This window comes from Lepus europaeus, chromosome 18 (assembly GCF_033115175.1).
Source record: "Lepus europaeus isolate LE1 chromosome 18, mLepTim1.pri, whole genome shotgun sequence".
NCBI classification, from domain to species: Eukaryota; Metazoa; Chordata; class Mammalia; order Lagomorpha; family Leporidae; genus Lepus; species Lepus europaeus.
The window spans coordinates 55,541,340-55,557,163 of NC_084844.1; the positions used below are offsets into that span (position 1 = coordinate 55,541,340).

At 46.9% G+C, this 15,824-nt stretch overlaps 1 protein-coding gene across 2 annotated transcripts in view; it reads left to right on the forward strand.

Moving 5' to 3' along the window:
• The first annotated feature begins 12,775 nt into the window (after nt 1-12,775).
• MAP2K4 (mitogen-activated protein kinase kinase 4) overlaps nt 12,776-15,824 on the forward strand; it is a 120,642-nt gene continuing 117,593 nt past the window's right edge. For both annotated transcript variants that reach the window (XM_062216498.1, XM_062216499.1), the window contains exon 1: nt 12,776-12,915. In XM_062216498.1, the coding sequence (XP_062072482.1) occupies nt 12,798-12,915 (118 nt within the window). In that variant the 5' untranslated portion in view covers nt 12,776-12,797. The remainder of the gene's footprint in view (nt 12,916-15,824) is intronic.

A 15,824-nucleotide genomic window follows, 5' to 3' on the forward strand; every position in this document is an offset into this window, starting at 1 on the left:
TCTTCCTTCTGCCAACCAACGAGTTGACTCGCCAAGTCGTTTGGTTTTACCACATCGTCTCTCAACGATTGTCTCACTACCTCCACCCGTGCTCAGTTCCACATCATTTGATTTTTTGAGCAGAGCCGGGTCTGGTACCCAGGTACTTTGATACAGAATGTGGGCGTCCCTCTAAGCCACGTGCAGCCATGGCTCTACATCATTTCCTACAGGCATGATAGCCACAGCTATCTCTCTGTTACCGGAGAAACTGCAGGGTTCTTGCAGGGTTCTTGTCTTCGCGCAAGAAAGAATTCAGGCGTGAGACAGAGAGTAGTGGGAGGTAAAATAGCAAGGTTTATTAGGAAGGGACATCTGTAAGGACGGATGGGCACCTCTCCAGACAGAGCCTGAGAGACTGGGGAGGAGGAAGGAGGGAGGTTACATGTTGAGTGGAGAGATTACACCTGACCAGGCCAGGCGGGCGGCTCAGCAAAGATGCAGAGTGCTGAGCGCACAGTCCAGTTGAGGCTGGGGGTTTTTAAGGAGATGGGTCTTGCTTCCCCACCTCTGCTCCTCTTGGAACAAAGGGCTTTTTGGATGTAAATAGAAAAACTTCTCTTGAAGGTCTGAAACAAAGGACTTTATGGATGCAAATGTTATCAGACCAGAGGAAGGGAGCAGGGTGTTTGAGATGCAGATACTAGGCTGCACCTGGGAGATTGTGGAAGATTGTCAGGCAGAAGGGGTGGGGACCTCCACCTGACAGGTTATCAGGTAGAAGGGTGCAGGGCAGGATGCGAGGGCCAGGCTGCCCATGAAACATTATGGGGATGACTTTGAGATGCAGATGCATGTGCTGGACATAGATGTCTTCTCTTTAGGCCTGTTACACACACATAAGCTCATAACTGACTTCCTACCTAACATCTCTAGTGTGCAAGAATCCACCTTCACCCATTTCCTGGGCATCCTGTGCTGGGCTAGAACACCCATTTTTGTGATGCTAAGCTGCATTAATAGAAGTATCATGTCCACATCTGGAACTTCAATCTTGGGCAATTAGCAGAAAAGAACTTCTCAGTATGATAAAGTGTCCTGTCCCTGTGTGATATTTAAAGGAATTGAAAACATCTCGGGGCCGGTGCTGTGGCGCACTAGGTTAATCCTCCACCTGCAGCACCAGCATCCCTTATGGGCACCAGTTTAAGTCCTGACTGCTCTACATATGGAATGCCAGCCCAGTAGATGTTGACTTTACCTGCCACGCCACAGGGCCGACCCCTTAAAGATTTATTTATTTTTTATTTTAAAGGCAGAGTTACAGAGAGAGGAGGAGAGACAGAGAGATCTTCAACCACTGGTTCACTCCCCAAATGACTGTAATGGCCAGGGCTGGGCCAGGCCTAAGCCAGGAGCTTCTTCCAGGTCTCCCATGTGGGTGCAGGGGCCCATGAACTTGGGCCATGTTCCACTGTTTTCCGAGACCATTAGCAGGGAACTGGATGGGAAACAGAGCAGCCAGGACACAAACTGGCCCAGTATGAGATGCTAGTGTTGCAGGTGGAGGCGAACCTGCTATGCCGCAGCACGAGCCCCTAAACTACATGTTCTGGCTCCAGATCTCACATTGTCCCTCTCTCTGTGTTGCATTAGCTCCAGGATACAGCAGAATAGGCAGAGAAACCTGTTTTAAGGATTGTGCAAGGTTTAATTAATACCAAGGATGAAGTTTAATTGTCTGAGGTTGTTAATGGCCAGATCAGTTATTTCACCCAAAATTTTCTGAAACCTAGCGATGGAAATGTGAAAAGGCATGTTCGATGGAGAGAGAGAAAGAGAGAGAGAGAGAGATTGATTCAAGGTAAAAGGAACATGTGTATCAGTGGAGGACATCAGCCATAGGCTGAATGGAAATTACTGGGCAAATGGACCACACAGGGGAGGGAGATTGGAGCAGAAACCAATTTCCAATTCTCTCCCTCAGACTTCAAGAGGTGGTTTATATCCCGCTGATTTCAGTGGAGCAATAGTGATTCACCTTGTGGCAGGAGGAACCTGAATTATCTTCTGCAGAATATTAGAGAATATTTAGAGAATTAAGCAGAAAGTAACTCTGATTTTTTTTTTCCTCCCTTGTTAAGAGGAGCCCTGAGAACTGTGTTGTGGTGTCACCGCCTGAGATGCTGGTATCCCATATAGGTACCTGTTTGTGTCCCAGCTGCTCCTCTTCCAGTCCAGCTCTCTGCTGTGGCCCGGGAGTGCAGTGGAGGATGGCCCAGGTCCTTGGGCCTTGCACCTGCATGGGAGACCAGGAGGAAGCACCTGGCTCCTGGCTTCAGATCAGCACAGTACGCCGGCTGTAGTGGCCACTTGGGGGGTGAACCAACGGAAAAAGGAAGACCTTTCTCTCTCTCTCTCTCTCCCTAACACTGCCTGTCAAAAAAACAAACAAAAAAAAGTTGTGGGTAAATCTTGTTGCTTCTCTCACCAAACAAAATTCCACTTTGAAGACATAAAATGCTTTTAGACAAAGAGTTCTCAATCTGAGACTTTTTAGAATTTCAATGACCAACCACTGCACACATAACCCATGCAAATGTTTATAGGTATGGGTATTTTACTCAAATGGATTCATGACATTTCTTTAAGTTTGAAAAGTCATTGTGGGGCTAGTGTTGTGGCACAGCAGATTAAACCTCCGCCTGTGATGCCAGCATCCCATATGGAGCTGGTTCAAGTCCCAGCTGCTCCACTTTTGATCCAGCTCCCTGAGGAAGCAGTAGAAGATGGCCCAAGTGCTTGGGGCCCTACACCCATGTGAAAGACTCAGAAGAAGCTTTTGGCTTCTGGCTTCAACCTGGCTCAGCCCCAGGTCACTTGCGGAGTGAACCAGTGGATGGAAACTCTTTCTGTAACTCTGCCTTTTAAATAAATAAAAAATAAAACTTAAAAAAAAAAAAAGTCATTGCATGTGAAGGCAGACTCCTTTAAGCTTCTAAGTGCATGGTCCTGGAGAGATGAGGAAGGAATTCAGCTTTGCCAGTACTGAATATAACGCATAGCCTAGCTCTCCATTTGGTCACCTTTGGACATATGGTGAACAAACTTTAGTCACGGCGTGGGAGGTACCATAAGGGAAGAGGAAGAGGTGCATGCCAAGGAGCAGGTGACAATGACATCCCCATATCTGTCCTTGTTCCCAACATCTTGAGACAGACTGAAGTTGACAAGTGATAGATTCAGCACATTCATGGATTATATTACTTAGTTTTAACTAAGTCACCCCAACAAATGGGCACATCGATTTCACATACATTTAAAAGCCTCTTGCAAAATAATCTCAGTTGGAAGATGACAGCATGTTGTGGTTTGAACAACCTGTGGCTCCTGACCTCACACCCCAAAGCCCTATGTTAATGGCACTTGGGTGATGGAGACATAATCCAGTTACTGTGCTGGGAGGTGGGCCTAGTGAGAGAGTCCTTAGGTCACTAGGAGTGTGCCCTGGGAAGGTGAGTTGGTTGCCAACAAAGCCCACGTGGGACCCAGCCTCTCCCTCTACTGCCTGGCTCCCCACATGATCCTCACCCTGCCTGAGCTCCACCATTGCCATCCACAGTCTGCATCAGATCCAGGCCTGATCTTGAATTTGAGCCACCAAAAATCATGTGCTAAATAAAACTTTTCTCTTTATAAGGTCGGTCTCCTCAGGTTTTTTGTTGTAGGAGTGAAAAGCTGATGAATACCAGGCCCACGTAAATAAGAAAATGGCAGAACTATACTTTTGTCTTAGCACTTGTTCAGATACACTGGGAAATCATGGCAATACCAGACTCATCCAATCCAACCAAAATTTTAAGTATTAAAAAGTCTACCAGAGGGGCTGACATTGTAGGTTAAGCCTATACGTGACATTGTAGGTTAAGCCTCTGCCTGCGGCACTAGCATCCCATATGGCACCAGTTCAAGTCCTGGCCACTCCACTTCCAATCAAGCTCCCTGTTGATGGCCTGGGAAGCAGCAGCAAATGGCTGGAAGAAGACCTGGAAGACCTGGAAGAAGCTCTGGGCTCCTGGCTTCAGCCTGGCCCAGCCCTGGCTGTTGCAGCCATTTGGGAAGTGAACCAGTGGATGTAAAATCTCTCTCTCTCTCTGCAACTCTGCCTCTCAAATAAATAAATCTTAAAAAAATAAAAAACTAGGCACAGATTCCAAAAATCATTTGCATCAAAATAGACTTGTCTTTTAATTGTAAGTCCATTAACTTTCTGAAGTATCTTCATATGTATATGTATGTGTGTATGTATTTACACTAGGGTATATGTGTGTAAAATACAAGTGTATGTACATGTTTCAAATAGGTTTGCATGTATACATGTGATGCATGTGTGAATATATATGTATATATAACACAGATATATATATATATGTATGTATGTATGTATACACATACATACACACACACATGCATGCAGGTTATATTAAACCTCTGAGCTTAATCCACACTGGTCCCTCCCCCACCAAGACTGGAGCTTGGGTTTCAGCCACAGAGGCCCCCACAGTGCTGGACTCTTACCCCTCCTACACTTTCCAGATATGTTGACCCCCCCCCCCCACTCCCTCGAGCTTCTGTTCCTTCCAGAAAAAGAGCTCCAGCCTTCAGAAGCAAACTTGGAAGGCTTTATAATGTTCACTGCCCAGAGGCCCTTTAAAGTTTAGAGTTCTATCCAGGTATGATCTTAGAATGTGGTAGGAGGAACGTGGTAGGAGGCTCCATATACCCTCAAATCTTCCACCACCTAGAATTCTCCCCCTTTGGCCCCATAAGTGCCTCATCTTGATCATTTGCTGACCTTATAGTCAATTTATACTATGCATGGTCCTCCTTCACTCTGACCTCTTGCTGGGCTGATGGCCCTGCCAACTTTGCACTTGCTGGGTCCGTGACATCCACCTCACCTTGACGGCCAGGATGCCTGAAACCCCCACGAGCACTGAGCAGTGTGGAGCCCATCTGTCCCTGGTGCCTGCTGCTGGGGATAGCTGGACACTTGCCCACATTGAGGTTCTGTCTGTATTCTGTTTTTCAGACAGAACTTACCACCCTCTGACAGAAGCTTCCAGGAGCATGTGGTGGCTCTGAAGGCCCCTCAGATCAGTCATAGAAGCAAGTGTTTTCTTCCCCTGGAGAGGCAGCAAGACTGGTGATTCACCTGTCACTGCTCATTAGCAGAAAGGGCCTGAACATTGAGGAACACACAGAGAGAAAAGGATTGAGAATAACCAGATGCCAGGGTGTTTTTTTTTTTTTTTTCTTTAATTATTTTCCAGAATGTAGCCTATTCATTATGTGGCATTAGGAGAACAGAAAGAAAATAAAGTTAATCAGCACCAGTAGTCTGTTCTAGAAAGTTTTGAAGAGCTTTGGGTTGCTCACAGAGTTATACGGAGCAGCAGCATGTAGCCAGTGGCACAACACAGAAGCCCCATCTTGGAAAAAGCTGGTGACCATGAATCAGGCAAAGAATACATTTGTGAAAACTTACAGCATTTTATCCAAGATCTGTTCTCATCTCTGATGCTGAGACAGACCCTCCGAACCAGAAGATGGAAACTGGAAGCCTGTATTTTGTATAACAAGCTCAATTTTCAAAATTCTTGCTTTGAATTGTGATGCTTTCTAGCCATGCAGACAACTGGCACTTTACCCTAAGTCTCACCACCTCTTTAAATCAGGTCTCCTTGTGTATTTACAGTAGTAAACCACTTGGCCCTGGAAGGCATTTGAGTGAAACTGCTCAGTAATATTTTCCAGAAGGCAAAAGAGTTGAGAAGTTGACCATGCTATTACAGTTTGGATGTTGAAGCCCCCCAAAAGCCTCTGTCTTAAAGGCTTGGTTCCCAAAGTCTTATGTTAATGGTACCAAGAGGGAGGAAATTAACCCTTATTATGATGTTTAGGAAGTGGCCTTGGGGAAGGTCTGTAGATCAGTTGGGTGTGCCCTCAGAAGGTAGCTCTGGCGAGAGGTTATTATAAAAGCCTAGTTTGGGCCCAGGCTCTTTCTCTGCTTCCTGGTTTGCCATGGGATTCTTCTGTCATACATGCATACTTGTGCCATGTGACACTCAGTGCCACCTTGGGACTCTGTCAGCAAGAATGCTATCATCCGAGGCTGAACCAACCGGGCCTGCCTGACCTTGTACTATGAGCCTCCAGAACCGTGAGCCAAACTAAACCTATTCTCTCTGCTTTGTCACATCGATGAAAAGCTGATTATTACAGATGTCCACCTCTGGATTCTGGACTTCAGCCCCCACTGGGAATGCCTACAGGCCGTACTGGCCTGAGAGCCTAGGAGGTATTCAGGGGAAGAGGCAAAGCTTCATGCTACAGTGCACTCACTGTTTGCTTATCAGAATGTTGCTTCCACCAGATGCATTTAGGAACTGTTGTCCCCCAAGATCTCTATCATTCAGGAGAATGCCAAGAAAGCAATCCTAAGGAATTGGTCAAGGTCAAGAGATAAGACTTTAGCTGGGGTAAACTGTAACTACATTCCTAGGACTGAAACTCAGACCCCATGGTCCAAAACCAGGAGCCTCGTACTTGAACTTGTGACTGCCCTGAGAAATGGGGCCAAATGAGCACAAGAGCAAAACAGATCTCTGTCACTGTTCCCAGGTGGAAATGGAGGGCAGAAGGCAGGAGTTCCTACCTCAAGCCCTGTCTGTGAAAAGAAGACAGGTTCTTAGGATTGTACTCACTTGTAAACCAGGATCTGGTCTTTTTCTGGAAGATTCCACTGAATTATTTTGGATTTCCTCCACACACCTGAAAACAGACATATTCAAAGAGATGTGAATGGGTGTAGACTGCTGTGTGAGCCTGGGATTTCCTACACCACTCCCAGAACTATCTACTCCACTCAGGATTCCAGGAGGGCAGTGCTGTGGGCAGGACAGCCACATTCTTTTTATTGCCAACTACATCTTTCTGATCCCTAGAAAACATAATCCTATGGTCCGATTCTATCCATTTCTGTACTGTGCATTACCGGGATTTTAAGTTCATGTATCCTCACTCCTACCTGACTGAGAGGGGGAGAAAAGCCCTAACAAATCCCTCAATTTTGCTTCCTGAAAACTGTCAAACTATCTAAAACTATATTCCTAGAATTTCAGTACACAGGGCTGGTGCCTTGGCATAGCGGGTAAAGCTGCCACCTACAGTGTCGGCATCCCATTAGACAACAGTTTGAGTCCTGGCTGCTCCACTTCCAATCCAGCTCCCTGTGAATGTACCTGGGAAAGCAGTGGAAGATGGCCCAAGTACTTGGGCCCCTGCACTCACAGGGGAGACCCAGAAGAAGCTCCTGGCTCTTGGCTTCAGTCTGACCCAGCCCTGGCCATTGTGGCCAAATGGGGCAGTAAACCAGTGGGTACAAGACATTTCTCTCTCTCTCTCTCTCTCTCTCCATCTGTAACTCTGCCTTTCAAATACATAAATAATAAATATTTTTAAAAAAAGAATTTCAGCACACAGACTTATGTGATAGTAGAAAAACATACCTAAAATATTCCTTATCTATGTAAGATCAGGATAGAGGGTGGTAGAGAAATTAAGGAACATCACTTCTTTTAACTGTGTAGGTGGCTTGGATTTCATAAACTACAATAGACCAAAACTAGGGTGAACACTCACTTGTGATACCTCTTGAGAATAGATTAGAATGGGCAGAAAGAAAAGAGTAAAGATAGTTTCACAGAACTTTATTCTCGGGCTGAATGAGAATCAGTGAAGAAGTTTAAGCAAAAAATCATTGTCTATGAATTTTACTACATGAATATAGGAAGAAATGTTTACTGAATGAATTCTTCCATGGTTATTCACATCTTATAGTTCTTTGCTATTCAAGTTGAATCTGAGCTTAAAACAGAAATGAGTACAATTATTTTCTGGTGACTTAAAGAGAAAAAATATATTTGTAAGGAAAATACCTATTTTTTTTTAATAAAACAGACCTTTCAAAAAATTTTTATTTCTGAATCTTTTCAAATGAAACTCTTTAAGAGAATATAGAGTACTATTTTGTAACTTTTTTTTTTTGACAGGCAGAGTGGATAGTGAGAGAGAGACAGAGAGAAAGGTCTTCCTTTTTGCCGCTGGTTCACCCTCCAATGGCCGCTGTGGCCAGCGCATCTCGCTGATCCAAAGCCAGGAGCCAGGTGCTTCTCCTGGTCTCCCATGCTGGTGCAGGGCCCAAGGACCTGGGCCATCCTCCACTGCCTTCCCGGGCTATAGCAGAGAGCTGGCCTGGGAGAGGGGCAACCGGGATAGAATCCGGCACCCCAACTGGGACTAGAACCCGGTGTGCTGGCGCCGCAAGGCGGAGGATTAGCCTGTTAAGCCACGGCGCCGGCCTATTTTGTAACTTTTTAAAAAACATTCATTTATTTATTTGAAAATCAGAGCATCAGAGAGAGCAGAAGAGACAGAGAGAGATCTTCCAAATGCTAGTTCACTCCTCAAATGCCCACAACAGCCAATGCTGGACAAGGCCAAACCAGGAGCCAGGAACTCAATCCAGATCCCCCATGTGGTTGGCAGGGGCCCAAGCACTTAGGTCATCCTTTGCTGCCTTCTCAGGTGCAAGTGGCGGCTTAAGCCACTGCACCATCAGGCTGGTCCTCATAACTGTTTTATAAGCTGATTGCAATAACAAGAGAAAGGACCACCACTGTTCCTGATGTAGTTGCATATTGGTTCATTGATTTTCATTATTATTACATTCACTTGTAAGCTACCAAATAGTGTGGTCTCCCTCTCAATTCTATCCAGCAATCACTCAGTTTCTCTCCTTTGAGACATCAAATGTGTTTTAGCATTTTGAGTATCCTTCCAAATACACTTTGGAGAAGTGTGTGTATATTAAAGACACATTTCCCCTCTTCTTATACAAATAGTAGCAGACTAACCACAGTGTTCTTCATTTGGCTTTTTGTACCCAACAACAACATTTAAGTATTGGCAATCATTGTCTATCACTACACAGAGTTTCCTCATTTTTATAGCTGCGTAGTTTCCCCTTCATATTTATTAGATTGGTTTCCTACTAAATGACATTTAGAGTGATTCTAATATTTTGCCATAAAAATGCTATAATCATTAACTGGTATATATGTTGTTTTGCAAATATGAAATAACCTGCATAAACTTCTAGAAAAATATAATTTCTAGGTTAAAGGGCATATATATTTGTCCTTTGGACAGACATTACTAAATTGCCCTGATTGCACTAATATGCACAGACTCCAGCAATGTTTAAGAATGTCAGTTGCCCACACTGTCAACATATTATGTTACCAAACATAAGTGAGAAATCAACTGGTTTAATTTGCATTATTTTAGAGTAACAATGAGGATCTTTGTATTTTTTAGTAATTTTATTTATTTGAAAGGCAGAGACAAAGGGAGCTCTCCCACCAGCTAGTTAACTCCCCAAGTGCCTGCAACAGCAGAGTCTAGGACAGGGCAAAGCCTTAAGCCAGGAATTCCCAGTTCAGGTTTCTCATGTGGGCTGCAAGGACCCAATTACTTGAGCTACAACCCCTGGCTCTTTGGTAGGGGGAGGGGCATTGACTAGAAACAGAGGCAGGAATAGAACCCAGGCACTTTGATTTGGGATGCAGGCAACCCAAACCACCTTTTAAATGGTCTGCCAAATGCCTGCCCCCATCTTTGCTTTTTTTTTTTTTTTTTGACAGGCAGAGTGGATGGATCCGAAGCCAGGAGCCAAGTGCTCCTCCTGGTTTCCCATGCGGGTACAGGGCCCAAGCACTTGGGCCATCCTCCACTGCACTCCTGGGACACAGCAGAGAGCTGGACTGGAAGAGGAGCAGCTGGGACAGAATCTGGTGCTGGGACTAGAACCGGGGGTGCCGGTGCCACAGGCGGAGGACTAGCCTATTGAGCTGTGGCGCCAGCCCCATCTTTGCATTTTTAAGAGACAACTTGATTCCTTTTCTGGATCTGTCTGTTGGTAACTTTGGGCCAATTTTCTATTAGTTTGTTGGTCTTTTTCTTGTTGACTTATCAGAAATCTTTATTAGTAAAACTAACCCTAAACTGGGCTATCAGTTGAAACATGATTTTCCCCATTTGTTGTTTTGAGTTTGCTTACTAGGTTTTTGTCACAAAAATTCCAGGAAAATTTTTTTTAATTTTTTATTTCATAAATGTGTCCAGGGAAATTTTTAAAAATATTCTTTCGCTAACTTTATGTCATCCTGAGAAATGGTGAGCTCATCTTATATTTTCATGGTTTCTTATTTTTTTTCTTTTACACTAAAATCTTTGATCCTTTGGAACTCATGATTTAAAGTTTGAGGAATGAATTCAAGTTCACTGTTTTTGCAGTTTGAGTTGAAATTGCACCTTTAATTATAATGGAGGTCTTTTCCTCTGTCTATTTATGTGGCAGTTCCACAAAGCTTTAATCATTTTAGACTTAAAATATTTTAATATTTAGCAGAGCTAGAATTCCTTACTTTTTATATTTTTAATTGTTTTGGCTTCTTTTTTTTCCATATGATCTTTATAATCTGCTGTTCCAGTATTTTTTTCAAAATATAGAAAGATACATGTTTTTTAAAAAGTGCATCTAACTCATAGAAAGAAATAATTGTGTGTTACATAAAAAAATATAATTTCATTTAGATTTCAAAGGTAATGACAATATGTTTAATTTCATTACCTTGCATTAAAGAGATAGATTGATACAATTTCAATTCATGAATATAACACAAATGAGGAAATATACTACAAATTGATACTAAGCATCAGAGGTTCATGACCACTGGCAAACTTATCCTCTAGGAGACATTTGGCAACATCAGAAAACATTTTTCATTTTCTTTTGTTTTTAAAACTTATTTGAAAGGGAGAAAGAGAGGGAGGAGAGATAAAGAGAAACCTTCCATCTGTTGGTTCACTGTAGGAATGAGCCAGATCAAAGCCAGGAGCCAGCAAGGAACTCAATCCAGGTCTCCCATATGGATAGCAGTGACTCAGCTAGCTGGGCGATCACCTGCTACATCCCAGGGCCTGCACTAGCAGAAGCCAGAATTATGGGAGCAGAGCAGAGACTCAAACCTAGGCATCCTGGGGCTAGCGCTGTGGCATAGCGGGTAAAACCTCTGGCTGCAGTGCCAGCATCTGTGGCCATTTAGGGACTGACCCACTGGATGGAAGCTCTTTCTCTGCCTTTCCTTCACTTTCTGTGTAACTCTTTCAAATAAATAATTAAATATATTTTTAAAAAACCTAGGCATTCCAATATGGGATATGGGTATCCAAGTGGCATCTCCATTACTGAGCCCACCTCCAGAATACATTTTTTTTTTTAGATTCATTTGAAAGTCAGAGTTACACACAGAGAGAAGGAGAGGCAGAGAGAGAGAGAGAGAGAGAGAAAGAGAGAGAAAGAGAGGTCCCCCATCTGCCAGTTCACTCCCCAGATAGCTGCAACAGCTGGAGCTGTACCAACTCTTTCTCTGCACTGTGGACATTTTTGTAGTCCACATGGACAGCAGGTAGTCTTGTACATATAGCATGTCTAGCAGCATCCTTGGGCCCCTGCACCCACGTGGGAGACCTGGAGGAAGTTCCTGGCTCCTAGCTTGGCTCTGGCCTTTGCGGTCATTTGGGGAGTGAACCAGCGGAATAGAAGACCTCTCTCTCTCTCTCTCTCTGTCTCTACTTCTCTCTGTAACTCTTTCAAATAAATAAAATAAATCTTAAAAAAAAAAATTATGGAAAGTGCATATTATGTACTAACTACACAAATACATTTTAATATGTTTTGCACCAAAATAAATTTATTATTTATTTATTTATTTATTTATTTATTTGAAGGGTAGAGTTACAGAGGGAGAGACAGAGAGAAAGGTTTTCCATCCACTGGTTCACTCCCCAAATAGCCAGAACGGCTGAAGCTGGGTTGAGCTGAACCCAGGAGCCAGGAGCTTCTTCTGGGTTTCCCATGTGGGTCCAGGGGCCCAAACACCTGGGCCAGGTTCCACCAGGGAATCTGGGCTCTAGCTCGCACAGGCCCCTAAGCACTGCCTGGTGCCCCTCCTCTGCCAGTGGGGCCCACCTGGCCTGGGGTCGCCCGTATCCCGGTCCAGGGGCCCAAGGACTTGGGCCATCTTCTACTGCTTTCCCAGGCCACAGCAGAGAGCTGACTGGAGTGGAGCAGCCGGGACTCGAACCGGTGCCGGCTCCACAGGAAGCGGCTTTACCAGCTACGCCACGGCCAGGGCGCCGGCCCCTCAAATATATATATTTTTTGCACCAAACAGACCCATTCTTTACTTTCTATTGGAGCTGAACGGGAGCTGCAGAGCAGAGTTACAGCTGACTGCTCTCTGGAAGCCATGTGTCACAGAGCGGACACCAGGCACGGTTTCTGGGGTTCCTGTCAGCTTTACTGCCCAAGACTGAGGGCAGGGAGGACCACACACTCACGTGGGGATGATGAAAGGCACGCACCGCCCTTTCCCCTCCCGAAAGCACACGCACTCCGCATTCCGCGATCCGGCGCGGCCCCGGCCCTCTTCCCTCCGGGACCCGCGGCTGAGGCGGCGCTGCCCGGAGCGTCCGGAGCCGGCTCCGCGCCAGGCCAGGACGGGGGCGTGGCCGGGGGCGTGGCCGGGGCGTGGCCAAGGCGGGCGCACGCCGCGCCCCTCGGCCCTGCGAGAGGCCGAGCTTGCTGCATTGCAGCCGCCGCGGCGCCGCTCGGCTCCTCACTTCCAACAATGGCGGCTCCGAGCCCGAGCGGCGGCGGCGGCGGCTCCGGGGGCGGCAGCGGCAGCGGCACCCCGGGCCCCGTAGGGTCTCCGGCGCCGGGCCACCCGGCCGTCAGCAGCATGCAGGGTAAGGAACGCGGCCGCGCTGCGACCCCGGCCCCTTCGCGCGGCCGTCGGCGTCGCCGCGGCCTGCCTGAGCGGCCGCCCCCGGACCCGGCTGAGGAAGCCTCCGGAGCTGCCCGCGCGCCCTCCTGCTCTCCCTGCTTCCCGGCCGCCGCCTCCGGCTCGGCCTGATTGCGGACCCTCGCCCGCGCAGGCCCCGGCCCGGGCCCCTCGGCCCTGCCCGGCGTCCCCATCGGGCCCGCGGGGCCCACCTGGCCCGGGACCGCCCCCGCGGCCGCCCGCATCGCGGCCGCCGCTTACCTGGCGCCCGTCGGGCCTGGGGCGGCGGCGGGGCGGCAGGCGCCGCGGGGCCTGGCTCTGGGTGCCTGCAGCTGCTCAGGTAGGCGGCGGCAGCAGCGGCGGCGTCCCCTGGCCTGGCGCCCCCGGCTCCTGCGGTGGGGCCCCGCTCAGGGCCATCTTGGTTCTCGCTCGGGCACCGCTGCTGCCTGGAGCCGGACCACCGAGCCGACCTCCGGGCCCCGCGGTCCGGTTGGAGCCTGCGTTTCCAAACTTTTGCAGGGTTTCTGTGCGCTGGGAGGAGCGGGGAGGGGTGGGTGGGGTGATTGCCCCGGCCTGTGCCACCTGTAAGGTAGGTAGACAGCCATTGGCCTGGGAGAGGCATTTTGTTGCAGGCCGGGGATATGTGTGTGAGCGTTGCATGCAGAAAAATGAGACATGAAGGTTGGATTCGGTTTCAGTGGAGAGATACAGGAAGTAGAAAGGCAGGGGTCAAAGTGATACGGTGGTGTCTGGACAACCGAGGCAGCTCTCCTAATGAATGTCTCTCCGCGCTGGGAATGCCTGTGTGGCTCTTGACAAGGGGTGTTGTGCACTTACCAGGCCCGAGAGCCGACTGGGGACCATTTCCTTAAGTTTCCAGGGGGAATTTTGAAGAATAGTGCTCTTTTTAAGACAGAGGATCTTGGAAATCTCAGGACAACCTTAGCAAACTGTTGATGTTGAATTATTAGCAGAACTGATTAAAAGGCACCCTTGCTGGCCAGTGTGACCATGGTTAACTTTTTGGTCAAACTCTTCCCCTAGGGCTCCCTGTGTCTAATCAGGTACAGCGGACAGTTAGTGATTTAGGAAGTAGACACAGGATTTTGTCTTCACATCCCTGTCACCCTCCCCATGAGATCGTTTTCATAGAAATCAAGTACAGTGTGGAGATATGGACAGTATGATGTCAGAGCTCAAGACACTGTGTGTGCAGGTCCTAAGATAATTAATTCAAGTGGAGTTGGTTATTGGATGCCCCCCGTGTTGCATAGCACATTCTACAGATGAAGTACAATATGGGCTTCCTGATCTTGCAGTTTTACAGGCTAGTTGGTGGTAGGGAGACAAGAAACAGCAAAACAGCGACTTGTCAAAATGGGTGACTTACCAAGCTTGTAAAAATAGTTCTAGTGTTGGGAGCTTTTCTGTAGGGGATACTGAGGCTGACAGCCTGAAAAAAGGTAGACAGATTTATTTTTGTTGTTGTTCCCAAAAATATTTATTGAACATCTGCTGAGTGCCAGGTCCAGTACTCTAATGCTGAGCGTGTAGGGAAGACTGAATGGGACAGGCTCATCCTGGGTGGAGCTTACCCTCCTGAGAGGATGGAGGAGAAAAGACAGGATGCAGGCAAATAAGGAAAATGATTGGTTGAGAAAAGTGTTTGAAGGTAACAGGCTAGGTTTTGTGACAGAAGGTAATAGGTGGAGGACATTCTGTTTCCTAAGATGGCCAGGGAAGGCCTCTCTGGAAAGCTGACCCTGGGGATCCTAGGTGGAAAGAACAGTGTGTGTGAAAGTTCCAGACCAGAGAAGAGCTCAGCTGTTTTAGGAACTCAGAATTCAGTTGTCAGTTAACAATTCCTATGATGCAGTCCATTCTCCTTCCCTACCCCAATATTTTGATACCCAGTAAATTAAACTTTGTAATAATTGAAATCCGTTTTAAAAGGGAGAAGGACCCCAGATCTGTCTTTGAATTACTGCTGAATTTCCTTTCGTCAGTACTGTGTGTGGCCTTGATTCATTTCACAAGCATATAGTTATATCTTGTTCTTTTTTAAAGATTTATTTATTTATTTTTATTTGAAAGAGTTACAGAGAGAGAGAGACATCTTTCATCCACTGGTTCACTACCTGGATGACCACAACGGCTGGGCTGGGCCAGGCCAGGCCAGAGCCAAGAGCCAGGAGCTTCTTCTGGGTCTCCCATGTGGGTGCCAGGGGTCCATGTACTTGGGCCATCTTCTGTTGCTTTTCCCAAGCAGGGAGCTGGATGGGAAGTGGAGCATCCAGGACTCAAACTGGCATTCATATGGGATACCAGCATCGCAGGTGGCAGCTTTACCCACTATGTCACAACGCTGGCCCCTAGATCTCGTTCTTGAACCTCTTTTGATGACTCAGAATGAAGTGCTTCAAATTCTCAGCGTGTTGTCTGGCACAATTCAAGTCATGAAGCATGAACTTAAGTAGTAATTTAGGATCGCTCTTTGTTTCATTATGCTGGACCCTAACCTCTCATACTTCATCTACCAAGACCGTCTTTGGCTTTAGTTCAGATTTCACAGAGAGTGGTCCATAGAAGATGTTTGGTGTGCTGGGCTCCCCACTCCCGTCTACTTCTATTTGCCACCCGAAACACTGCCTTTCTAGGAATTGTTAATGACCAACTTCTTTCAAACAGCAGGGCTTATTCGCGGGATGTGTGGGCTACATTGGTTCTGTTAGACAATGGACAACCTCCTGTGTGATAAGCATGTGGTGGGCATTGGCTGACCCTGCATACTTTTTCATGGCTTGAGGTTTGTGGCCCAGGAGTGGTCCAAGGTGGGAAACCTTGTTGTCTTAATATCATAATGCTTAAGACTCA